We start from the raw sequence: 26,635 nt of genomic DNA, 5'->3' as shown, positions 1-26,635 counted from the left end.
GAAACCAGCCGATCATCACAGGACCTTCCTGCCGGGACACGTTAACTGAACCAGACGGTGTTTGGAGAGCCTGCGGTATCTCGGGAGAGACACAGAGAATAACACCGTGCATGGGGAAATCGGGGCAGCGGGTGGGGAGGGGCAGGAATGACTCAGTACGGAAATCATGTGTGACGACGGGTAAAACAAAACAGCCTGTTCCAAACCAAATCTTCCTCTTTGAAAAAGTGCATGAAAGAGGAAGAGAAAATGGCATTGATTATGTTTTGCTTGTTAAAACGGGCTTGATTATCTTTGTGAAAAAGATGGATGGAAATATTTAGCCAATGTCAGCTATGTTTGTATTCATCCGTTAAACATTTCAGCTCCTGGTGAGGTATGGCAAGGTCTTCACCAAAAACATTCCTTCCCGAGTTACCACTATGGAGGAAATTTTGTAAACTTACATAATAATATAGCATAGAATCCTTAATGCTTACTTAGATAAAATACTTCACACCAAAATGAAGTTATTTTAGCAATCTGCGGTAACTGAGTAATATGTAGGGTCCCACAAAAAATGTACACACACACTGTGAATAATTATAAAGGCAGTGTTTATCAAGATACATTTCATTTTCAAAATTGAGCTGTCAGCTGTTGACGTGTGTATACATTTTTGGGGGACACCCTGTAGATGATATGTCAGTCAAAACGAAAGATGAACTGGGTAGGCAACAGTGTACCTTGTATTAGTCCAGGGTCAGGATCCCATTCTTGGCAGATGTAATGCTTGTAAGAGACACACACAGAACAAAGGAAACTTGGATGATGTTTGATTAATACAAATGATAAATCTAATTTTTTTTTTTTGCCACTTTAGGTGGTTCATTAGAGTTTTATGAGTCATATCTTCACTTTGCTGGACCTATTTCCTTGAGGGCAATCCTCAACAGAAAACGTTGCAACATTAGCTTTGTAAAGTTAAACAAAGATAAAACAATGCATATTAAAAATTATGTATAACAAGGCACAGTTTGAAAAAAAAACTCAGGCCCAAAGATACTGGGTGAATTATCCAAGATAAAACATCGAGTCAATGACAGAACCAGAATAAGAAACTAGATCTCCTAACTTCTAATCAAGTGTCATGACCATCATGCCTATGAAACTCTTTTTTTTAATATGGTAGGATTACATCTATATATATAAAAGCCCCAACCGGACAACTGGCTGGTCACTATGATGTGCACTGACCACCAGGGGGCAGATGCTCAATGCAGGAGCTGCCCCCTGGTGGTCAGTGCGCTCTCACAGCGGGAGCGCTGCTCAGCTGACGATGGGTGCCAGATGCCGGGCTCACAGCTGGCCAGCGCAACTGTGGTGGTGCAAGTCTCTCCTGCCTCCGTGGCCGTGCTACCGAGTGGCGGCAGTGGGGGCATCAGGCACAGCGGGGCCAGGATGAGCGGGAGAGGCACGGCGCCCAGCCCGGGCTCTTCCCCGCCCACCCGCTGCTTCGTGCACTACTACATCCCCCAGGGGTCCCGGATTGTGAGAGGGCGCAGGCCAGGCTGAGGGACCCCACTGGTGCACGAATCCGTGCACTGGGCCTCTAGTCTTAAAATAAGAAACATGAGACAAACGTAACTACCCAGAAGCTCACAATGATATGGAAGACATTTAAATGCACAAGGCTTGTTCCTTCTCATTGAAAAGTAAGTGACTTGAAGGGACCTACACCCTCCCTCTTATTGTCTGGACACCAGTATTTCCACACAAGAATAGGCAAGGTTCTCTAGTGGGTCTTGAAATGAGACCATGGCTTTAAATCTTGGCTTTGTCATTGGGTGTCTGTGTCACCTCGGCAAGATATTTAGAGTCTCTAAGGCTTCTTTTTTGTTCCTTGGTAAAATACGGAAAATAGTGCTAACCCCAGCATTTGGTATGTGGAATATAATAGGTGCTCAATAAAATCCAAGCATCTATCTCTGCTTCCACCTCTATCAGCTTCTCTACCATGTAGATCCTCTGTCGTGAGTTTTCTAAAGAATAACAACATTCGCATTCAGAATCCTTAGCAATCATCCCTGGGATTGTTACAAAACGAGTGCTTTCGAATACTTCCGTTCTGCACGGACCCTGACCGGGGGAAGCCATAGGGTTTTGGAAGGAACCCAAACTCGTCCATACAAGAACGGCATCCTCAGAGCAGAACCAGCATTGGCTGGGGTAAGAGGACATTTCCGGGGAGACATTCCTAATCGAAGTAGAATAAGAAACGTTCCTCATGGAAGGGGCGACCTAAGCTCCCACCTTTCTGATGCTTTTTTGGGGAAAGAGGTCTCCTGCCAGCTGCCAGCTGAGGATGAGCTGCACCTTCAGGGCAAACTACCTGAACGGGGGGCAAGGAGCCAGGCCTCAGGGCGCACATGGGCAACATGCTCCTCCCAAGACGCACCAGCTTTCACCCCCACGTGGAGCCCTTTCCACCAATTGTGTCCCATTAGAGATCCACCTTGGAACCGACAGGGAAAGATCTGACAACACTTTAGAGAAACACTGCCCCCCAGGCTCCCTTCACACCGTCTGGGCTCCTCTCTCCATGTTCTGAGGTAAAATGCTAAGCGCACTCAGGGTGCCACATGGTGAAACCAGGAGGCCACCATCTAGACCCTCGAGGATGCAAGTGCCGCAGTCAGGCCGCGGGCCTTCAAGTCCTTGGCCCTGACCACATTGAAGGGCTGGCGACTCTATCAAGCCCCCTGGCACTCCAGCGTCTCCTTTAAAGTCTCCATCAGGACTGAGCCCCACGGTGGAAGGGGAGGAGGCCTCGGGATGACTAACTCTGCAGCCGCCCTGCCCGCACCTCCTCACTCAGATCCCGGGTTCGCAGGTAGTTCCTGTGGAAAGCGCAGCCACTAACCAACTGGCCTCATGACTGTGGTGACCAGAAACGCGGTCAAGAGAACAGGAAATCAACTTTACGCAGCGATGGTGCTGGGATTTGGCAGGAAGCAACGGAAAGGGATGAAGATAAAACATGTTCAGATGCCCCCTTCAGCCGCCCAGGCTCTCAGTCTAGTCTCTGAGGAGCTTGCCCGAGGGCACCTCAGGCCGGGGAGGTGCGGGGGGCAGGGGGGTTTAGGGGGGGTAGGTGCCGGGCCTCAGCGCCAGCAGCCTTATTGCAGGCTGGCTGACAGCTGGGAGACATGGCCCCACCCGACCTGCCATCACTCACCGCCCAGATCACTCCCTAACGAAGCCCTTACCTGGTCCATTGAACCCATAAGGATTGTCAGTTTTCATGGCGTCCTTTCCAAGCTGTTCGCTATCGCACAACGTGTGATGGGAACTCTTCCGTGCTGTGGCTTTCAGCAACTGCGCAGCCGTCTATTCTAACGATGTTCCTGTTTGTTCCCAGGTTCTGCCCTCACAGCAGGAGTCCTCTTGGCTCCTTGCTCTACCCTCTCACATGGCGGGGCCCAGCCCGCACCTCTACAGCCAGTCCTTCCCTATTCACACACCACCATGGGCTCACGCACGACTCTGGCTCCTTGACGGTCCGTGCACCATGTCTCATCTCCGCTCTGGGACGTGCACGGGACAGAACCCATCGAGGCGACCTGACACCTCTGGGCGGGACACTCACAGCTCTCCGCAGGCGGTCCCACTCAGCCACCCGCTTCCCACGGGGCTCCTGCCAGGCCAGCCGCCTCCTCACACCGCCCCGCTTCCCCTTGTTGCTCCAACTGCAAGCGCCACCACTCTTCCCGCCACCTCAACAGGTTTACCGCCTCGAAGTCCTGCTGACATTCAGTAAGTTCTGCAAACCTTTCCTCGCTGAGTCTGTGCTGCGGCATGGACTCACTGTGCCATGTAGCTGTGTACTTACTTCACCGAACATGTACTTCACCTCGCATGTACTTCACTAAGCATGCACTTGACCTCCCTGTGTACTTGACCTCCCTGTGTACTTGACCTCCCTGTGTACTTGAACTCCCTGTGTACTTGACCTAAACTATACTTCACCTAGCTTGTACTTCACCTAGAGTGTACTTCACCTAGAGTGCACTTCACCTAGGGGGTACTGCACCTAGCATGAACTTAACCTTGCGTGTACTGCACTTCAGGTGTACTTCACATAGCATGTACTTCACTGAGCTGCTCTGTCTTCTAGTTGTCCCCTCTGTAGAACCCTGTATCTCCAAGTCTATAAGCCTGACAGCCAAGGGTACATTTTCTTCCCTAAAAGCATCTTAAAATAGTTCATAGCAGGATGTTCACAAAATATGTGCATAATACACCCAGACTTTTCAGGGTTAATGCTTTATTTTTTAATAAAAAACTGGATCTCAATTAACTGCTGCTGACATCCTATCTAATAAAAGAGTAATATGCAAATTGACCATCACCCCAAGACACAAGATGGCCGCCCCCAAGTGGTCAAAGATGGCTGCCCCCATGTGGACACAAGATGGCTGCCACAAGATGGCCACCACAAGATGGCCAGCAGGGGAGGGCAGTTATGGGCAGTTATGGGTGACCATGCCAGCAGAGGAGGGCTGTTGGGGGAGACCAGGCCAGCATGGAGGACAGTTGGGGAGGACCCAGGCCTGCAGGGGAGGGCAGTTGGGGGGAATCAGGCCTGCAGAGGAGGGCTGTTTTGGGGGGGAAGGCCTACAGGGGAGGGCAGTTAGGGGTGACCAGGCCAGCAGGAGAGGGCAGTTATGGCCTAATTGGGCAGTTGGACATCCCTCAAGGGGTCCCAGATTGGAGAGGGTGCAGGCTGGGCTGAGGAACACCCTCCTCCCCCCCTCCCATGCACCGGGCCTCTAGTTATATATAACTTCCATAGGCCTGTTTAAATCTGTTTTTCTACTAGTAGATATTTTGCAATGACGAAAGGTTATGTATTTCATGGCCAGTGGCTAATTGTGTATTCCTGAAAATGCTTATTTTTCAGTTAGCATTCTAGGTCTCTCAGAAACTACCAAACCTAAATCTAGTATGTAAAGACTAATATTTATAGAAGATATTTCACAAATATCATCCCATCCCACTTCTTTGCAAAGATTTAACAGCACCATTCTTTATTGATGTCTTCTTGCTGAAAGTTAAGTAGATGAGAATACTAGTATACTTATTAGATATTACAAGCACCCACTAATTAGATTCAATGGCATTTACAAATGTGAATTGTGTGAAGAAAATCAATTTAAATTCCTATACCACAGATTACCTTAAAAGTTTCAGATAGACTCAATGTAAAAAGGAGGAAAGAAATATAAAATATAAAAGTAAGAACATTTAAATTATGATTTGCTCTGGGGGTAAAAGTCAGTATTTCTAAGCATAAAAAAAGCCCCGTGTAAATAATATAGTTGACTATATTACATTCTTTTTATATAAAAATATCTTAAACAAAATCAAACTGAGGAAAATATTTGCAAAAGATTAAGATATGGGTCTTTTAAAAGAGACAAAGTGTAATTAAGATGCTTTTTATATAAAACCACTTGCAATTCAATAAGAAAAAAGTATATCTATCTATAATAATAAAAGAGTAATATGCTAATTAGACCTAACATCCAACCAATGACTTTCCAGATGAAGTGGGGGCTGTGAGGGAAGCCCAGGTCCTGGGTGCCAGAGGGAAGCCAGTGCCAGCAGCTGGGGGAAGGAAGGCCTACTCTTGCACAAATTTCATGCATCGGGCTTCTAGTGTATACATATATGTCTATGTCTATCATTATATAGTTTTACTAGAGGCCTGGTGCACGAAATTCATGCACGGGGGAGGGGGTGTCCCTCAGCCCAGCCTGCACACTCTCCAATCTGGGACCCCTCGGGGGATGTCTGACTACCTGTTTAGGCCCGATCCACCAGGTAGTCGGACATCCCTCTCACAATCGGGCAGTCGGACATCCCTCTCACAATCCAGGACTGCTGGCTCCCAACTGCTCGCCTGCCTGCCTTCCTGATTGCCCATATCCGCTTCTGCCTGCCAGTCTGATCATAGTCTAACCACTCCCCTGCCAGCCTGATTGATGCCTAACTGCTCCCCTGCCAGCCTGTTTGCCCCTAACTGCCCTCCCCTGCAGGCCTGGTCACCCCTAACTGCCCTCCACTGCAGGCCTAGGTCCCCCCTCAACTGCCCTTCCCTGCAGGCCCGGTCACCCCCAACTTCTCTCCTCTGCTGACCTGGTCACCCCTAACTGCCCTCCCCTGCAGGCTTGATTGTCCCCAACTGCCCTCCCTTGCAGGCCTGGTGCCTCCCAACTGCCCTCCACTGCTGGCCTGATCGCCCACAACTGTCCTCCCCTGCTGGCCATCTTGTGGTGGCCATCTTGTGTCCACATGGGGGCAGGATCTTTGACCACATGGGGGCAGCCATCTTGTGTGTTGGAGTGATGGTCAATCTGCATATTACTTTTTTATTAGATAAGATAGAGGCCTGGTGCATGGGTGGGGGCCAGCTGGTTTGCCCTGAAGGGTGTCGTGGATCAGAGTGGGGGTTCCCTTGTGGTGTGGGGCGGCCTGGGTGAGGGGCCTGTGGTGGTTTGCAGGCCGGCCATGCCCCCAGACGACCCAAGCAGGGGCCCTGGTATCTGGGGTTTATTTATCTTCTATAATTGAAACTTTGTAGCCTGGAGCAGAGCCAAGCCTTCTGCTTGCTCCATGGTGGCAGCCATTTCTGTTGGGGTTTATGTATCTTCTATAATTGAAACTTTGTAGCCTTGAGTGGAGACCAAGGCGGGCCAGGGCTGCAGAAACTTGGCTTCCTCCATCGCTGGGGGCAACCCTAGCCTCCTGCTCTCTGCAGCTCAGTGGCTGCCGCCATTTCTGTTGGAATTTATTTGTCTTCTATAATTGAAACTTTGTACCCTTGAGTGGAGACCTGGGCCTGCCAGGGTGTGCAGAAAGCTTGGCTTCCTCCATCTCCAGGGAAACCCAAGCCTCCCTCCTGCTTCGCTCCCTGGCAGCAGCCATCTTGGTTGGGTTAATTTGCATACTCGCTCCTGATTGGCTGGTGGGAGTGGCTTGTGGGTGTAGCGAAGTGATGGTTAATTTGCATATTACTCTTTTATTAGATAGGATGTATATATATGTATTTGTACATGCATATATTGGCATATCTATATACAGTTATATGTGTATAATTTTTATACTTGTATATGTACATGTATATGTATATGTGTGTATGTGTGTATATATATATATATATATATATATATATATATATATATATAATTGTATATCTCCTGCACTTCTCCAACAAACTATGGATTGATGGAAAGACATGTACTCCCCCCTGCTATTATCACCTGCTTAATGTTTTTAATTTATTTGATAAGGATACAGCAACGTTGTGGCCATGCATTTGCACTCTGAGCTGGAGTAAATACAGACTTTCTTGGCATCTAGAATCTCTAACAGGAGTGTACAGTGTAAGCAAGGGGGGGGGGGTCCTGCTAGACTTGAGGAGCACATGTTTGGGCTCTGCCCGCTCTTCTGCACGATGCCTGACCATTCATCACTACTGTGCACCTTACACATGTGCCCCAGAGCAGAGGCCTGCATTTAGGGAGATGTTTACACATACCAGATCCTACTGAGACCGAACCTGTCTCACCAAGGCCACCTGAGTACAAGGGGGAAAAGCAGAGTCCACGTCTCTCCCTTCACCGCCCTTATGTCCTGAGACCCATTTCTTCACATACCCCAACAGGATGATGCACAAAGGGCATAAACTGGCAATCCACAAAAGAAGCACAAATAGTACACACACCTATAATGTAAGAATATATTCAACCTGTTAATCAAATGGATATAAATTACAACAGTAACATATAGGTCTCAGCCATCAAATTGCCAGAACTTAAAGCATGACAACATTGGTTGTCAATGGCGTGTGGGAAGAAGACACCTTTCAATACCGCTGGTGGGAGTATAAATCGAAACAAGTCTGTCTGCAGGTCATTCTGACAGTGTATCAAAAGCTTTAGATTGCATATACCCTTTGGCTCTGATGTCCCACTTTCAAGAATTGATCCTAAGGTAATAATAGAATTAGTGGCAAAGATTTAGCCACTAGGATAGTTATTACAACACAATTTATAATAGTGAAACGATCTGTAATGAGGACGTTGCAAAATTTTAGATGTCCAGAATAGTGGATATGGGAAACAAATTATGATCAATCACAGCATGAAAAAGTATTATGCCGTAGAAGACTATCTAATAACATGGGAAACCTAGGTCAAAACAGAATGTGCAAATTTAAGATAAAGATGAAAAGTATAAGTACCAATATAGAGACTGGTTAATATTATCCATTTTCTTCTTCGTGTTGTCCAATAAACATAGAATGCTAAGTAATTAGAATGGATAAATTAAGGACATGAATTTAAACGTTCAAATATTTTATACTTAAATTTGTTTAACCTCAAGTTCCATGTTTATCATTCTGTCCTTACCTATCATTTTAATTGGGTTATTGAGGCAGAACAATGAAAATGGTGATTAAACACTTAAAAGATTCTAATGAGTATTGGAAGCATGAGACTCTAAGTAGGCTCATGTAGACAATCGCGTTCCCTTATACGCCCACTGGGTACCCTACAACCCATGCCACGGTCTTCCTGTCACAGTAAATGACACAGTCCATTACGAGGGGATGTTTCAGACTTGTTTTCTGCAGCAACTGACATTTCACTCAAGCGCTTTCAAATCCCCTAGGAGCCGCCATCTGCTGTGTGGAAATTTGAAGGTCTCTCTCCGTGAACTTTAGCACCTACAGAAACCATTTGGAAGGGAAAGTTTACTTCCATTGATTGGTATGATACTAACCAATTCAAGACAAACCGATTATTCCATTTAGTCTGATAATTCTTTCACCAAGACACAACTTTCCAAATGCCACTGGGCAAACAGCTACCAGGCTGGCTGTTCACGGCCTGTTTCCCTTTCTCCTGGGCATCCCACTTGTGTAACACTGTTGTGTCTCTCGGTTGGTTTATGATTTGGTCCCCTCTGGTGTATTTTTTAAAAATTAATGTTTAGTAATGTCTCAAGAGTGTTTCTTGAAAATCCAATCTGTTATATAACTTTATGTTTGTAGGCATGCATCTTGTTTTTAAGCAAAAATAGACATTTAATATAGCTAGTGCAAAACCGTGTGGCAGTTACTAAGGTGGAAACTCTTATTTTCTAGCTATTAATTTAATCTTACCTGTTTATATGTGCCTGCTTACTTACTACATATCTGTACATTTATGTATAGACCACACACACATCAAGGATCAAGGGATGGAATGAGAAGGTTCCCTGTATCTGGGGCAGGACAACAATCCTATTAGTTCAGGCCCCAGAGTTGAAAACTATCTGTTTTCCATTAGACAATATGTGCTATGTTGTTGTTGTTGTTTAGTTTTATAGAACTATTTAAAATAAAATATCAATTTTGAATAATAATGTACTTTCTCCAAATATTGTGATGACACGATGACATAGAACCTCAGTTCCATCGAATACCATCAATACCACGTGACTTTATATTTTCTATGATTTTAAGCTGTATAAATAGACAGGGATCTCTTTAAAGCATACGTTTTCTAGGGCAAACACTAAACTAGTTATGTACACAAAGTTGCGAGATAAAAAGCTACCTTAAGAGATAAAAAGCTTTGAAGAATGCATAGCTGCATACATTTATATTCTGAGGATGCTCTGCTCCTGATCCCTCAGAAGCCAGACTCTATTAATTTCCTCCTGAATCGTCTTTGCTTTCACCTTCTCCCTACTGCACTTGCTCCTTGCCTTTCCTCACAAAGATGCTGACACGTCCTCCAATGGAAACACATCCCCGCCCCGTGGTCGCCTGGAGGTTCCAGCCCAGCCCCCGGGTCCTTAGTTGAGCTTTGGGAAGAGGAACCTACACTTGCTGGCGCCACCTTCTAGGCTTGTGTCCACCTCTCCGCCCTCTGCACTTTGACCCCCATTACCATGTCCACTAGTCAGAACTCAATTCCTCCCTCGCAGCCCAAGCGACAGGGACATTGCTGGCACTTAACCTGCGAGGCTCTCGGAAGGCGTGGCTCCGCTGATCAGGCCTGTCTCTCCAGTCTTCTCTGAACTGACGTGGTTGGTTCTCTTTTTGTCTCTATGGACGGCGCCTCTGTTTCTTCAGAGGGTGCACCCTCTGTTCCCCGTGCTAAACAGTGATGGCCTCGGGATTTCCTCTTCTTTTCTCGTTCTGTTTGCTTTGAGAGGTTGAATCCTGCCCCACGGCATTCACTACAGTCATGCACCTCCCTCAGTACAGGGCGGGCAAGAGTAGGTTTACGGTTGTGAGTACGCAAGATTCTTGTGTTTTTATCTATTAATTATTGTATTACTTTCGCCCCGCTGGCGTGGCTCAGTGGTGGAGCATCGACCTATGAGCCAGGTGGTCACAGTTGGATTCCCTGTCAGGGCACATGCCCTGGCTGTGGGCTCCATCCCCAACAGGAAACATGCAGGAGGCAGCCCATCAATGATCCCCTCTCATCATTGATGTTTCTCTCTCTCTCTCCCTCTCCCTTCCTCTCTGAAATCAATAAAAATATATTTGAAAAATACTGTATTAATTTCCATATGAACAACTGTAAACCTACTAGTATACATTTTTAAACAAAATATAACATTATTTATATCTGTAAATACATGTATATAGACATATACATGTATAATTGCTTAGTAGATCCTGAACTTGGTGTCACGCAAACGCCTTAAACGCAACCTGTCCATGCCTGAATTACTCACTTTACCATGAACAACATACTCTAACCTCCAACGTGGATGATACCATCACTACCCAGTCTTGCATATTCAAGGTCTTTTAAAATGTCTTCCTCCTCCCCAACCCCAAAGCAATGAATTAATCATCAAATCTTCATTCTATCTACCTGAATCCATCTTCCTTCCCCCCCAGATTCCGGATTCAAACTTTTATATGTTATCACTTTGATCATTGTGATATTACTTAATGGATGAGTTTGATTTCAAGAGTGACCTCCAAATCCATTCGATTTTCACTCGGCACCAACTTCGGTTCCAGGTTGAGGCACTGGCCGAGGAGAGCACAGAGCTACACCCCTAGAGCTCACTCTGTGGGAAAGGCCCTCCACCCTCCACGGGCCTCTGAGCACTTTGTAAAATGTAAGCATGACCCTAAGATTACGCTGTGAGAAATCCTTCAGGGTCTCCCCATGACCGAGGGTGGGGGGGAGGGGAACGTCTGGCCCGGGGGTTGCATAAGGCTTCTCAAGAAATCATTTGGTCTGGCCCTGTCAAGGCATTAGGGGTAAGTTAATTAAATGTTTGGCCAAATATAACAGGCTAACTTTTAAGGTGATAATTTTTTACAAGATATTGTGTTATTTATTTTATGTAGTTCTGAAAATCTCTTTTCTTTCTTTTTTTGTTAATCCTCACCTGAGGATATTTTTCCATTGCTTTTTAGGGAGAGTAGAAGGGAGAGGGAGAGACATAGAGAGGGAGGCATTGATGTGAGAGAGACACATTGATTGGATGTGGGTCGAGCCTGCAACCGAGGTACCAGCCCTTGACCGGAATTGAACCTGGGACCCTTCAGTCTGCAGGCTGATGCTCTATCCACTGAGCCAAACCGGGTAGGGCTAAGGTGCTCATTTTGTATGGCCTGGGAATGATGTTATAAATACCCAAATGGCCCTTGGCAGAAAAAAGGTTCCTGACCCCCGACCTAGAAGAAATTCCTCAGCAGGCCCTGAAGGCCCTTTGTGATGTGGTCTCGGCCACTTGTGCAGCCTCAGCGCTCATCCCTCATCCCCACACCCTGTCCCGGGCTCCGCACAGCTCAGGGCTGTTGGAACAGCCCTCAGGGATTTACACTTTCTCCTTCGCTGTTTTGTCTACATCTTGAGTTGCTACACACCCTGTAAGCCTGAGTGCCAATGCCACCTCCTCCTCCATCCGGCGACCTTCTCTCCTCTCTGTTGGCAACAGCGTGCTCTGTGCCGACACTGACTTTGCATATTGTAACCCCACGTACCACACTCACCTACAGTTACCACGTCTACTTTCCTGTCTGCCCAACCAGCCTATGGATTTCTGGAAGCCAGGGGCTGTCTGACTCACTGTTTCACCAGCACCTGGGACAATACCCAGCATGCATTAGTCATCGAATGAAGATCCAGTTGATCCACTAAAAAATCACAAGAAACCAGAAACACCAATCAGAAGGGATATGTGCACCCCTATGTTCGCAGCAGCACAAATCACCATAGCTAAGATTTGGGAACAGCCTAAGTGCCCATCAGCAGATGAGTGGATTAGAAAACTGTGGTACATTTACACAATGGAATACTACGCTGCTATAAAAAAGAGGGAACTTTTACCATTTGCAACAGCATGGATGGAACTGGAGAGCATTATGCTAAGCGAAATAAGCCAGTCGGAGAAAGATAAATTTCACATGATCTCACTCATATGTGGGATACAATGATCAACATAATTTGACGAACAAAAATAGATACAGAGACAAATGGCAGGGAGGTGGTGGTGTGGGGGTGGGGGGCGTTAGAGAGCAACCAAAGGACTTGTATGCATGCATATTAGCATATCCAATGGACACAGACACTGGGGTAGTGGGGGCTTGCCCGGGGTGGGGATGGCTGGGGGGGGTGGTCAGTCGGGGAAAAAGAAGACACATGTAAAATGTTAGACAATAACAAATAAAACAAAACAAAGTGTACAATTAAAATTAAAAAAATCAACTCAAAAAGTCTCCCCTCATCTTTGTTCAGTTTCAGTTTCCGTGTGACTTGAAATTATATTTAAAGTCAAGGTAATATTCATAAGACATTTTTAATTGACTTTTTCTCAAGTTTATATGCATCTGTATCCATTTTAATAGGCACTTAAAAGGCTCTTACACATAGTTCATGTACAGTCTATTCATTACAAAACACTATCTCAAGTCAACTGATAAATACAGCAAAATCCCAGTACGAAGAGACCATTATTCACACCGCTCAGTAAGTATGTGTAAGATTTTCATGGGGTGGGGAATGTCCGGCCCAGGGGTTGTATAAGGCCCAAGAAATCACTTGGTCTGGGCCTGCTAAGGCATTAGGGGTGGGTGAATTAATTAAATGTTTGGCCAAATATTGCAGGCTAATTTTTAAGTTGGTAATTATTGTATATGTATGCAATGTTAATAGCAGAATTATTATGACTTGTGAAGGTAGCTATTGAGGTATAGCTCTCACACTTCTTTTTTTCTGGGTCAGTGATAATCACATCAGTAAACCTGATTCAGCATTCGCTGATGCTCAGTTCGTTCATTGAAACAATGTACTGCTACCACTGTGGTTTTGAAGGATATAAAAACATGCTCAAAAATCAAAGTAGTGACCATCACCAGTTTTGATATGTGCATAGGATGCTTGACTCTGGATTCAAATCTACAATTAAAAACATTTAGACTTTAAACAGAGCTGGCTTATGCTCTAAATACTTGGAGCAAAAGCACCTAGAACACACGTTGAATTTTGTAGAAATGGCAGTGCTCTTGGGAAGATCTGCCAAAGGCCAAGAGCAGGGGTCCTCAAACTTTTTAAACAGGGGGCCAGTTCACTGTCCCTCAGACCGTTGGAGGGCCGGACTATAGTTTAAAAAAAACTATGGACAAATTCCTATGCACACTGCACATATCTTATTTTGAAGTAAAAAAACAAAACAGCAAAAACACCCGCATGTCGCCTGGCCAAGAGGTTCTGAAAACCCGCTCGGCATGGACGATATTAACGCATGTAAACATGTCAGTGATAGCAACGTGGTAGGAGACTTTACAGTCCTCTCCATTCCAGTTCCCTGATATTAAGCCGAAAAAGTTCATTTAAATCATAACTTGCTGTGCTCAAGCGACTTGTAACAGGTCCAAGAAATGAATATATTTCATCCTTAAATGAAATATGAAAGTTTTTGCTAAAAGAGTGACAAGTTGCAATTGAAACTATAAATGTATCCCTATCAAGGCACCACAATTTTTTAAAATATATTAGAAACTATTGGGCTATACTTTTGCAAAGCAGCACTTTAATGCAAAGCTTGATTTAATAACCACGCAACATATTACTTTTGCGATTTTTGACATCCCAGAGCACCTAAAACATAAAATATAATTTACAGCCGTTGAACATGCCAGAATTGACCATTACATGCCAGAAGAGCGCCCATAATGGAATTTATATTCAAGTTACAGTTTAGTATGTGTAATGGAATCTCATAAAATTAGAATAACACTGAAACACCATTTATTTCTCGCAGCAAAGGAATTCCACCTTCATTCTCACAATCAATTTCCAAAGTGGGCTGAAAGGTTCTTGGAGGAGGTTTGAAGAAATGGGATTAGGATAGTTAGGCAAAATAATATACTCTCTTCACATTATCCTCGGGAAACCCAAACAGTACCCCCTCTGTGACCAGAGCCAGGAGAGAAGTGACGGGTGTCCCTGTGGGGAGGGTCACGGGTACGTGACATCACAGGGCGCCCCAATGCCACTAGCGGTTTCTCCCAAACTAGGCTGGAACTGAAGTGGAAATCGACTAGCCACCAGTGCGCCCATTTCCTCTCTCTCACTGAACACAGTTGCTCAGAAAGAGAACAATGTACACTGCCCGCCCTATCTGAGAACGCGCTCGGCCTGACGTGGTAATTTCAATGGCAAAATGGCTCAAGGTCTCTGTTGAGAGACTGAAGCAAGGTTATCACCACAATAGTTCACCCAGTGGGTTGAAGGGGCATCCCCTTTTCCTTCTAAAGTACAATAACTTGCCCTAGCCAGTTTGGCTCAGTGGATAGAGTATCGGCCTGTGGACCGAAAGGTCCCAGGTTCGATTCCCGGTCAAGGGCACGTACCTCGGTTGCAGTTTTGATCCCTGGCCCTGGCCGGGGCATGTGCAGGAGGCAACCAATCCATGCGTCTCTCTCATATCTATGTTTCTCTCTCTCTGTCTCTCCCCCGCCCTTCCATTCTCTCTAAAGATCAATGGGAAAATATCCTCCGGTGAGGGTTAACAAAAAACAAAAGAAACAAAAATAAAATAAAGTACAATAACTCAACACTTAGACTTTATCTATCCACACGCAAAGTCAACTCATTGAAACACTTTTGAAAAGACAAGTCAATTGGTTCCTTGAAGTGCTTTAGTTGGCAAAGCAAGGATCTATTGCATGTAAAAATACTGCCCTTCAATGTCAGACCTTCTGTGAGGCTAAAGAGCCCTTGGTACTTCAGTACGGTGCCTGGTTAGCGTGGCATGAGTGAGGTCCTGTGGTAGGTGTATTACCAAGAGCCCAGGTGAGAGGCAGTCTTCCAGGACTGGTTTCTCTGATGGTGGGAACTGCTGAGCATCAGTGAAACTGTCTTTTAATGGACGGCTGTCTAAGCACCATGCCTTCCAGGGAACCACTGCTTTTGAAACGCCCTCTGGCCAGGAGGGGAGGGAGATGCTACCGCCTTTGAAGTCTACCGCATCACACTAATTCTCATCACCACTCAATGTACAGCCACTTCATTACAGTAAACTCAAAGGATGTGGGGTTTTGGAGAAAAAGAAAAGAATCCATCAATGGTGACAGAAATACCTGAGTCTGCAGATCACCAGTGCCCGCCCTGGAGGAGACCGGGATTCCCCCTCATCTTCCCAACCATACAAACACCCCTCTAATGCGGACAGAGGGAGAGGTGGGGGCATTTCCTGTGGGCCAGAACTGTATAGGTGCCTGACATTCTTTATCTAATTTAAACTTTATAACCATTTAGGATGGAGATATAAAAATAATTTCCCAGCCCGGCCGGCGTGGCTCAGTGGTTGAGCATCAACCTATGAACCAGGACGTCCTGGTTTGATTCCTGGTCAGGGCACACGCCCAGGGTTTCGGGCTCGATCCCTAGTGTGGGGCGTGCAGGAGGCAGCCTGTCAATAACTCTCTTATCATTGAGGTTTCCTCCTCTCTCTCTCCCTCTCCCTTCCTCTCTGAAATTGATAAAAATATATTTTAAAACATGATAATTTCCAGCTTTTATAAATACTAGGACCACACACTTAATCTGGAATTCATCCGACGCCAGGCTCTGTTCTGAGCGTGTTCTGAACCTGAACTCAATGAAGCCTCATAACAAGCAGTAAAGACTGCACACTGTTTACCACGGTCTCTATTTCAGCCCTGTGGAAACTGTAGCACAGGAAGGTCAAGTAACTTGCCCAAGGTCACACAGCCCGGAGGTGGGAAACCAAGTCAAACCCAGGTGGTCTGCCCACTGCAAGGTGACATTCTCAACTCTGGTCCCCAATGGAGGCTCTCGAGGTCCCGAATCACCATGAGGCACAAGAGGCGTGCCAATCCTCCTCCGGATCTGCCTCACCTCACGGTCATGGCTCCTCCAGGTGGGGAGGAGGCTGGAGACAGGGAGGAGGAGGAGGAGGAGGAGGGCCTGCAGGGGGAGGGAGGGCACGCATCTCTAGAACTCAAGGTACAACCAGGCAGGGATGGGAATTTGGGAACTTGACCTTGGGGTGATTCAGAAACAAAGAGTCGGGAGTTAAAGAAAAGACTGAACCCCAACTGGTGTGACCCAAACCCAGGCATCTTCCAGACACCACACTGCGAGGTGGCAAAGGACGCCCATAGATGCTTGGCTTCTTCTGGGAAAAGATGCACAAGCTGACATTTTTAAAGCTTAAAGGTGGATGTTCTGAAAAAAGTTCTTCGTTCCCGGCATCTATGGAGATAGTGGGAACGGAGGCCAGGTCACTTGCAAAGCTGAACAGTCGGACGTCAGTCAGGGACCTCCGATGAGGACAGATGCGTGCACCAGCCCAGAGCAGACTGCTGGAGTACCCTGGAGTAGGGCCTGCCCTCAGCGATTCCGCAACCTCGCCACAGCTTGCTAGGACCGCTGCCACGGGGTGGTCACCCACCACTGGCCCTCCGTGTTTGCCCTGGCGCATGGCGGTGTCTCAGGACAACAAAGACAACCACGGCCATGGGTCTGGGTCAAGAAAGGACAGACTTCATATCCTTAATTTAGAACAAAATTAACACTTGGGATTCCATATAAAACTCAATAAATACACTGGAACAATTTTGCCTCCTCAAAATGCTTCCTCATTTCAAACCCCCATGGTCGGGGAAGAGTTAGTTTTGTGAAAGAATACATTTTATCGCTTGTTTTCAAATCTCTGCTAGCACGGAGACGTGTGACACGGTCCGAACATTCTTCCACTCTCGGGGGATGCGCAGACCATCAAAATTTCATTAGCCTCCCAGCAGTTCCAGCGCCGTCTTCACTTGAACTGGTGGCCTCCTTATCAATAAGTAAGTGAAATTTAATCCCTGTTAGTTGCTAAACTCTTCTTTGAAGTTATAACTAGAACATCCGGCACGCGGCTTGCATAATTTTACAAATGTTGAATAACATTTTTTTTTTCCTGGGGAAAGCAGCCTTATTCACGCTTATTTCAAATGATGAACATAGTCAAGCAAACTCCCAGGCTTAACAGAATGAAAACAAGTCCATGTCTGGTCCCCAAATTCCTCTCTTTTTGGTAGGATGGCCTGCACGTGGCCTTCCCCTTTCAACTTTAGTCACGCAACGGGACTTTCAAGGACACAACTCAAGCTCACGCACAGACTGGATAAAATGGAACAATGACAGTAACTAGAAGCCAAAGGCAAATGGAACTGGAAAATGAACCGTCTTTCAAAGCTGGAGCAATGGACATACCCATGGAGGATAGAACGGAATTGTTTATAATAATTTTAGATTGGAAATATTTGAGAAGGAGCAGTGATGCTAAAACACTGTATGAAATAATGTTGAGGATATCTATATATATAAAAGGCTAATATGCAAAGTGTCCCCTCGGGAGTTTGACTGGGAGACCGGGAGTTCGATCGCTCGCTATGATGTGCACTGACCACCAGGGGGCGGTGTGGAATGAAGGAAGGCCCTGGCCGGCAGCCGTAAGGCCCAGATCGGTCCCGATTGCTGGCCAGGCCTAGGGACCCTACCCATGCACGATTGGTGCATCGGGCCCCTAGTTGTTTTACAAAGCTGTGAGAAGACCGTGAGTATGATTGCAACTTTTAGTTTTTACCATAACCTAGCTTGAGGAAAAAAAAAGTCATCTTTTTATATGAGAAAAGAAATCCTAAATTCACTTGTTTAATTCCATAACTCGAAATTCTAAGGTCCACTAAACACCTCAGAAAAGGATGCTTCCCCAGATCTTAACATAATTAATGACTTTAAACGGAATCTGGTTCCTCCCGACTCGTCACTGGGAACTCAGAACAGATAAATTATTCTGAAATGTTGCCGTGGACACACAGCGGAAATCTAGGACACAGCAGTGGGCAAAGCAGCTGTATCTACCGCATTTCCTCTGTTGTTTTCTTCCGTCAGCTGGCCTCCCTTGTGAGGAGTTCTTAGACCATCACAATGTTTACCAAACAACCACAGCCAAGCCTCGGGAAGAGAGGCCACACAAGCGCCCGTCATCACTGCCCCACTCCACACACATTGCTTTTGACACTTTATCCCCTTCCCTTCGCGACCTGTTTACTCTCCACAAAAGCTGCCAAAGGCTCTGCATTTCAGCGTGAGGCCCCGGGCACCCTCCTCCGCCTCGCCCGCGTCCTAGCAACCTGGGCCCCTGCGAGGGGGCGGCCCCTCCTGCCTCCCAGCCCTCCGAGCACACGGCCCAGGCGCGTCCTGGGAGCCAGGTCCTCCTCTGGGTAATAGTCATCCGGCCACGGGGAGAGCTGGGGGTGTGGGCACGCCCAGGTCTCCCCCTCGCTTCCCAGGCATCCGGATGTAACACCCTGTTCACTGAAGTTTGCACAGTTTGCAGTTTTATATTTTCTGCCCCCGGATGCGCCAGCCTCCCGCTCATGCTCTTCCTCCCACAACCGTCATCAAGGCTGTCCTGCATTTAGGGACACCCAGTGCCAAATGCCACACGGGAATCTAAGCATTGTATCTGCGCTCGCCCAGGGACTGTTAGGGGCAGACACGGGCGGACAGGAAGCACAGGTTAGGCCAAATCGCACGTGTTGACGGCGAGTGGCTTCTGAGTCCACCATGCACACGGGTGGAAAGCTGGTTTGCCCGAGGCGGATGGGTTAGCGGGGGACATGGAGGTGGCGGGTCCTAAGACGCATGCTGTCAGCAAGCACCGCCCTGTGATCTCCTTGGGGCTGGAATAAAGGCCACCTCCATCCTGACACTTCCAGAATGAACAGAGTGAGTGCGTGTGGTGAACTGATCTTGACTTTGGTCTAACCCAGTGGTCGGCAAACTCATTCGTCAACAGAGCCAAATACAAACAGTACAACGATAGAAATGTCTTTTGGGAGCCACATTTTTTAAACTTAAACTTCTCCTAACGCCACTTCTTCAAAACAGACTCGCCCAGGCCGTGGTATTTTGTGGAAGAGCCACACTCAAGGGGCCAAAGAGCCGCATGTGGCCCGGGAGCCGCGGTTTGCCGACCGCTGCGCTAAAGGATGCCACATATGCCACTGCTCCCGCTGGCTGAGACTGCACTGCCGTTTCAGGACCAGGAAGAAGATGAGGATGCTGAAGGGGGCGAGCGCTGGGTACCACCTCCCACTGTCCCCGGGCTGAAGCGGAAACAACACGCCGGCTTTCCCATCACGAAGCGAAGCGGCCAGATTCGCTCACAAATAATGAAAAGGGAACATCATTGGCAAAACAACGGGCCTTCTTTTCAAAGGGCACGCGGTTCCTTCATTTTAATGTTCTCTCTGCTCTCTGAGGCAGGGTGCCCCAGAGCAGCCACAGCTGGACCGAGGGGCAAGGACGCTGCCCACACGCAGTGCGGACGGAGAGACGCCGCTCTGCCGTCGGAGGCATGGGCACCGACTGAAAACCAAGTTTTCCTTACAATCTATTATCGCCTAGACATTAGCCGTTCTGCTCGCCGGCGTTGGGCGGCAGTCAGAAAAGAAGTCCCAGTACTTTCTAAAGGCGTTTTTCCTTCCCACACGCACAGCTGCTGTCGGGACGGCCTGGAATCCAATTTTGTGCGTGGATTTAATTGCACAGTAACCCAGCCCCCAAAGCACATCAAAGGCCACGCTCCCCCGCTTCCCCAAGATTTCAATTGCTCTCATCAACCAGGAAGTTTGCAGCATGATCAAATTTGTTCTTCAGACACTTGAGCCCGGTTAATAAACTATTCTGTGTGCTCACTCATCCATCCTAAGATTCTGCAACTTCTTTGAGATGTCTTCAAGAGGAATCTACAAAGACGTGTTTGATTGCAAGCTGGCTCTGGGGGGGAACTCTATCGCCTCTGGCTTTGAGGCCCCACAGAGGATAATAGGTGACATGGTCCAAGATAAGTCAAAGCTAATCTCTTTTTTTTCTTCTTCCTCTGTACACGATTAAACTGTTTTTCAAAACGATAGCGAACACATCATAGACCCCTTGCGTAATTGAACCATCTCATTTTGAATATTGATCTTTTTTTTTTTCCAGGGGAAAAAAAAAAAAGCATTCGTCAAGGTCACCTCTCAAGTTCTACTGCCTTAGAAACAAAAAAGCAGAAGGAAGAAAGAGAAGGCAGGACAGGAGGAAAGAAGAGAAAGAATACCGAGCCGCCATCGCCCACCAACACAGAAGCCCTGGACGCCGACATCACCAAGCCCACCGTGGACTCACCACTCTCGCTGTCCGACTTGTTCTCGTGCTCCGTGTCGGTGAGCGTGAGGGCCGAGTTGGAGCGGCTGGACAGGCAGGAGCTGCGGCCGGACTTGACGCCCCGGCCCCACAGCCGCATGGCGTGCTCCGGGGACATCGCCGCCTCGTTCTCGGTGTCCGCGTCGGACCCTGCACTGAGAGAGTAACCTCTGTGGGGCAGCCCCATTTCCGCACAAAAGGCCAGTCCTCGTCGAGTTGCTGGTTCGCACACGCCTAACTGCCTTAGGGTAAAATTCTGTCCTGATCAGGGGGAAAAAGAGACAACAACCAGTGAGTATATGCTCAGCGGTGGCTGCAGTGCTTTTGTTTTCTTTAAAGAAACCCTCCAAAACACACCCCCTCAAGCATCCAGCTTTCTCAGCTAGAGGCACCCGGTGTTTGCATGAACACGGCATGGCACAGGGTCAAGGGGGTGCGCTGATGGAGGGTCGGGGGTGGGCCTCCCCGCTGACTCTGCACGCACCCCACCTAGAGCTCCTTGGTCAACCGGAAGCACCCGGAGAGGTGGGCTGGTGAGCCCGGGACCAGGAAAACCCGGCCCAGAGGAAGGAGCTGCTCTCAGGGATGGAATCGAGCTCGGCAGACTTCCGAAGCAACAGAAAGCGTCAGAATTATTTTCTGTGTCCGGGTGCTCGTCTCAAACAATAGGGTTTTCCCACCCAGATGTGACCTCTTTGGAAGAGAAAAGATTGCCCTCAAGAATAAGCAGAAAAAGGGCCTGGCCAGTCTTTCGTGTTCCTTCTCACCTGATGTTCACCCCCAATACAAGCATGTAGCATGGGTGTACGTATCCTCAATTTCAGAGTATTATACCTTGAAAATTTGCCGACATCTGACTTTCTAAATGTTTTGCTTTAATCAACACCTGGACATTTGTATTGATTAGAGTAAACCAGTTCTTGCCAATAAAGTGGAACCTGAACACATACTGGGAGTGTTACGTACTTAAAAATTAATGATAAAATCAGGTCCCCCGCAGAATAAATGGCTGTGAACTCTGCAGGCCTCCCCTAATAAATGGAGCATATTAAAACTCCTGACACGGCAATAAGTTAAAGCAAAAGTGTTTAAATTAGGTGACACTTTCAAATGACCGCTGTTATTAACGACGTTCCCAATTCTGAATTTATTTTTGAAGTTTTGCATGTCTGTGATACTCTGGATGAGAAGACAGGGAGGTGTTTGCTTGTAGGATGTAGGTACAGGTGGCTCTTCCGTGTCTGTTGCTGGCATGGGAGAGCCTGAGACTTAGGCGCCACCCAGAATCAAAATACATGGAAAGAATATAGTATATAAAGACTGATTTAAATGCTGCCACATGATACAAACCGTTTAAGAATAGTGAGCATTTATAGTACTCCTAGATTTCATCTTCCTACGGCTATTGCTTAAAGGTAATTGGCTGGTGTGAGAAATCACATAGATTATACAGGGGTTGCAAAAGTAGGTTTGCAGTTGTAGTACCAACAAATAATACAACAATTAATAAATTATAAGACAGGGATAAACTCTGTGCTTCGCATACTCACAAACATAAGCCTACTTTTTTGCCCACCACTGTATATTAAGGTATTACGTAGTGTTTGTGATAAAATAATATGTAGAATCTTCTAGAAAATGAACCAAACCTGATGCACGATACAGTAACTATGTGCTGGTAAAGACATTAGTGCCCTCCAGACCTCCGCACATTTGAACCGTGTGGTTAATCGCTTGACTCTGTGGTCATATCAGAAGCTGGAATCGGCTGCATCTCGGCCAGACTTCCAAATGGATTCTGACAATGACACTCATCAATAATGAAAATCTGCTGCTGCAATTAGCTACCAATCAAACTGTGCTTATCAGACAGATGCGAATAAGTATCTGAACCAAAAAGTATGCACAAAAAGGAAGTAGCAGAAAAGAAAAAAATGGGGAGGAAAACAGGGAAATAGCCTGCTAACCGTGAGCCCGGGGCCAAGCTTCCTGAGGCGAGACCCGGCTGCGGGTGTAGTTAAGAGTTAGTGTGGATGGTACTTATAAATCCACATCCAACAAAGGTCAAGGTCACGGACAGTTAATGGAAAGGCTGTGGAAGAGCTTCCCTGTTGTTACTTGTACTGTATATCACATGTAAAGTGGGGAGAGGGGAAGAAAGGGACTAAAATAGTTAACTATTGCCATCCGACTTGCTGATGTTTCAAAATAAGCACACAATCTCCTGTTTAAAGGGTGAACATGAATGATAGGATCCTTGGCATCGTTCCTGTATTTGGGGAGGTGCCCACATTTAGAATAAAAATAAGAGAAGTTAAAAGACAATAAAAACTCCCTTCCGAGTCTCTGAAATGTAACTTGAAACGTTTCTACATTATTGACTTTTCACACTGTTGCCATCTTGATGCAAAAATCTATGAGGTGAAGGAAAGCAGAAAACGGCAGTCTTTGCTATTGGCTATCCGGGTACGTAAACACAATTCCCTTTGCAAATGAGTGTCTAGCCGATGATGCCTATGAATTGTTATGTGGTGCATCCCAAACTCCTTAAACACCAGAGCCTGGGAAATCAATGTCTCAGTGACTCAAGACTGCTCAGGGCTGCTTCTGAAAGGCAAGCTAGCAGGCAAGCTGTTGGGTTCCCTTGCCGAATTCAAGTTTGCTTTTGTTTCCACTAGGAAGGAAGACTGAACTTGACCTCCAATGAACCTAACTTAAAGCCAGTTACTAGCTGTGTTCCAGTCACTGTATCACCCTACTTTTTCATCTTTCTGGGCTGCCATGGCTTGGTTTAAGCGATGCTTTATGTAAATGTGACAGCATTAAAGAAAGGCTTAAAGAAGACACAGGTTAAAAATAGACCCCTGGGTAAATGACAGTAATGATCATAGAGAAATGTACAGTTCGAGGGTGGACAGAGGATCATTGTCAAGTCACTTCAGAACAGCCACCCCGCCCCACTTTCAGGACATCTTTCTTCGCCAGGCCTGCCTCAGCACTTCAAATTCTGCTGTTGTCATTAATCCTTTTGGGTGACAGATGCTTGCTTGTGGGATTCTGTGCTTTGATACAAACACCTATTATACTAGAACTAGAGGCCAGGTGCACAGACTCGTGCACTCGGGGTGGGGGAGGGGGTCCCTCAGCCCAGGCTGTGCCCTCTTGCAGTTCGGGACCCCTCGGGGGATGTCCACCTGCTGGCTTACTGGCAGTCAGACATCCCTTTGGCAGCCCAGGGGCCCTCGGGGGATGTCTGACTGCAGCTTAGGCCCGTTCCCCGAAGCAGGCCTAAGTGCAATCGGATATCCTCAGCACTGCCCAGGAGGCAGGAGAGGCTCCTGCCACCACCACTGCACTCGCAGCGTCAGCTTGGCTTGTGGCTGAGCGGAGCTCCCATGTGGGAGCACACTGACCACCAGGGGGCAGCTCCTGCATTGAGCGTCTGCCCCCTGGTGGTCAGTGCGTGTCATAGTGACCAGTCAATTTGCATATTACCCTTTTATTATATAGGAGGACTAGAGGCCTGGTGCATGGATTTGTGCACCGGTGGGGTCCCTAGGCCTGGCCTGAGCCCTCTCACAATCCAGGAACCCTTGGGTGATGTCGGACTGCCAGTTTTGGCTCCATCCTTGCAGGCCAGACTGAGGGACCCCACTGGTGCATGAATCCATGCACCGGGCCTCTCGTATGCATATAAGATCTTTGGTTAATCTTTTCCCGCCCTCCCCCCTCCTCCCTTCCCTCTGAGATTCATCAGTCTGTTCCATGTTTCCATGCCTGTGCGTTGAGCATCTGCCCTCCTGGTGATCAGTGCGCGTCATAGCTACCGGTTGAACGATCGAACGGTTGGTCGGTCGCTTAGACTTTTATATATACAGATAAATTTGTCTATGAGGTTATTTCCCACAATTCAGCAGTGTTTAGCAAGATGGGCCAGACAGCTAGAAAGCACACGCAGGCAGTGTTAACCAGCAGAGGGAAGATGAGCAAAGACAGTTGACTGAAGGTCATTGCAGCCAGAGGGTTGGGGGGTAAGGGGATTGTTGAGGGAGGACTTCAAGCCACTGCTAAGTGGAAAGACAAAGGCAGAAAAAGGCAGCAAAGATGCGTCTGAATCCAGGCTAAAACCTGACCATCATGTCTTACGTCAGCTTTGGCTTTAATAGACCAAGAGATAAGGATGCATTTGTCTTATTTGCCATGGCTTCTTCCTATTGAGGTCTTTGCAATGGTTCTAATGGCATTTCCTTAATTTCTTTCTTTGCCCTTTGGAGTCTCCATGTGAAGTCGGTTTGGCTGAGGCTGGTGAAATAAGTACTAATGTCCTGCATGTTGAATGTTGGGTGACCCTGATCAGCAGGGCCAACACAGTTTCCCATTGCAATTTGAAACAGTCCCAAAACAATAAATTGCAGCCAGAGTCAAGTCCACCCGAGGATGAAATCCGTTGTGATTAAAAGGTAAGTTTAGCTTGGATAAGATTAGACATTTTTGTTTTATGACACTCATACATTTGAACATATGTAAAAGGAAAACTGAATGAACACAACCTAGGAAGGCTGTATCATTAAAAAAAAAAAGCCCACATTTTCAAAAATGGGTGAGGGTATGTGACAAGGTGGAAAAGACCATGAGAGAACAAATGTTGTAAGTGAGCCTGGCACACAGCACAGCTGGCCCTTTCACAGAAGAAGGGGGTTGGATAGCGATTTGGCCTCTTCCTCATGTAGTGTCTACAACCTAGTCGGAGCAGGGACGGCTCTGTCAAAGCTGCAGTGCAATGATGTTCACCAACAGGCAAGACATCTACTTGTGAGTTCAAAAGAACAAGACTCTACATGAGGGACACAAGTGCAACTGTCATCACACTTTTGTCACCCTCCAAAGGAACCTTGTACCCGCAATCAGTCATCTCCCATCTACCCTCTTGTTCTCCCTTTCTCACGAATCCTAGGTAACCAGTAATTTACTTTCTGTCTCGATAGATTTTCCTATTCTGGACATCTCACATAAAAGTGATTCTACAACGTGTGGGCTTCTGTGACTGGCTTCTTTCACTTAGCACAGAATTTTCAAGGTTTATCCATATTGTAGCATGTGTCAGTACTTCATTCCTTTCTATGCTCGCATAATATTCCATTGTATGGCTAGACCACAGTTTATCCATTCATCCGTGAATGGGCATTTGAGTTGGTACCACTTCCGGGCGATTTCAATAAAGCGCGTACAGATTTTGATGTAGACATGTGCTTTTCTTTCTCTTCACTATAAACCTGTGGGAATGTCGCTGGGTCAGGTAGTTGCTCTAGGTTTAGCCTTTTGAGGAAGCACCAGACTGTTTCCCACAGTGACCGTGCACTTTGACATTCCCACCAGCAGCCTGTGAGGGCCTTGATTTCCGCATGTCCTCACAAACACTTATCAATGCTATTGTCGATTCTCTCCTGTGCCACACAGCAACTCTGCAATGAGGAGGTGGGCTATGGGGCATGGGTATTTGAGATCTGGGGGGCAAACCAAGAATCCCTGTTCTCCTGAAAGCAGGTGATCCCATGGGCCTGCTCTGAGAATCCATTATTACTTTATGCTATCATTTATTTCCTTTGCCTGCTATGCTGCTTTAGTACTTGAAAATATTTTTTTCTATTAAAATTAAAAATACGTTCTAGATTAAAAAGTCTATTTTATTTGAGGTGATATCCTATAGAAACAAAATCACCTGATCTTAAATATACTGGTTTTCTATGCACTGTTGCAAAAATTAAATTAATTGGAAAGTGTACCGTAGAGGGAGTGACTGAGTAGGCTGTAGACCCCTTGCATGTGGCTAGCAGACAAGACAGAGTGAGGCTGCGCCT

The 26,635-nt window shown here is 46.7% G+C and overlaps 1 protein-coding gene across 3 annotated transcripts in view; it reads right to left on the bottom strand.

Annotated features, from left to right (window-relative positions):
* Positions 1 to 26,635, bottom strand: part of TENM3 (teneurin transmembrane protein 3) — a gene marked incomplete at its 5' end in the record, with an annotated part of 598,576 nt that overhangs the window by 399,671 nt on the left and 172,270 nt on the right. The window contains one exon of one of the 3 annotated variants that reach the window (XM_079779210.1): positions 20,760 to 21,038. In XM_079779210.1, coding sequence (XP_079635336.1) covers positions 20,760 to 21,038 — 279 coding nt within the window. Of the gene's footprint in view, positions 1 to 20,759; positions 21,039 to 26,635 lie in introns of those variants that run through there. The other 2 variants (XM_079779209.1, XM_079779208.1) reach the window with 2 other exon arrangements.

Source organism: Cnephaeus nilssonii (genome assembly GCF_951640355.1).
Source record: "Cnephaeus nilssonii genome assembly, chromosome: 8".
Classification (NCBI taxonomy): domain Eukaryota; kingdom Metazoa; phylum Chordata; class Mammalia; order Chiroptera; family Vespertilionidae; genus Cnephaeus; species Cnephaeus nilssonii.
The sequence above is the reverse complement of the archived record's forward strand: the minus strand, read 5'-3'. Positions and strand labels throughout refer to the sequence as shown.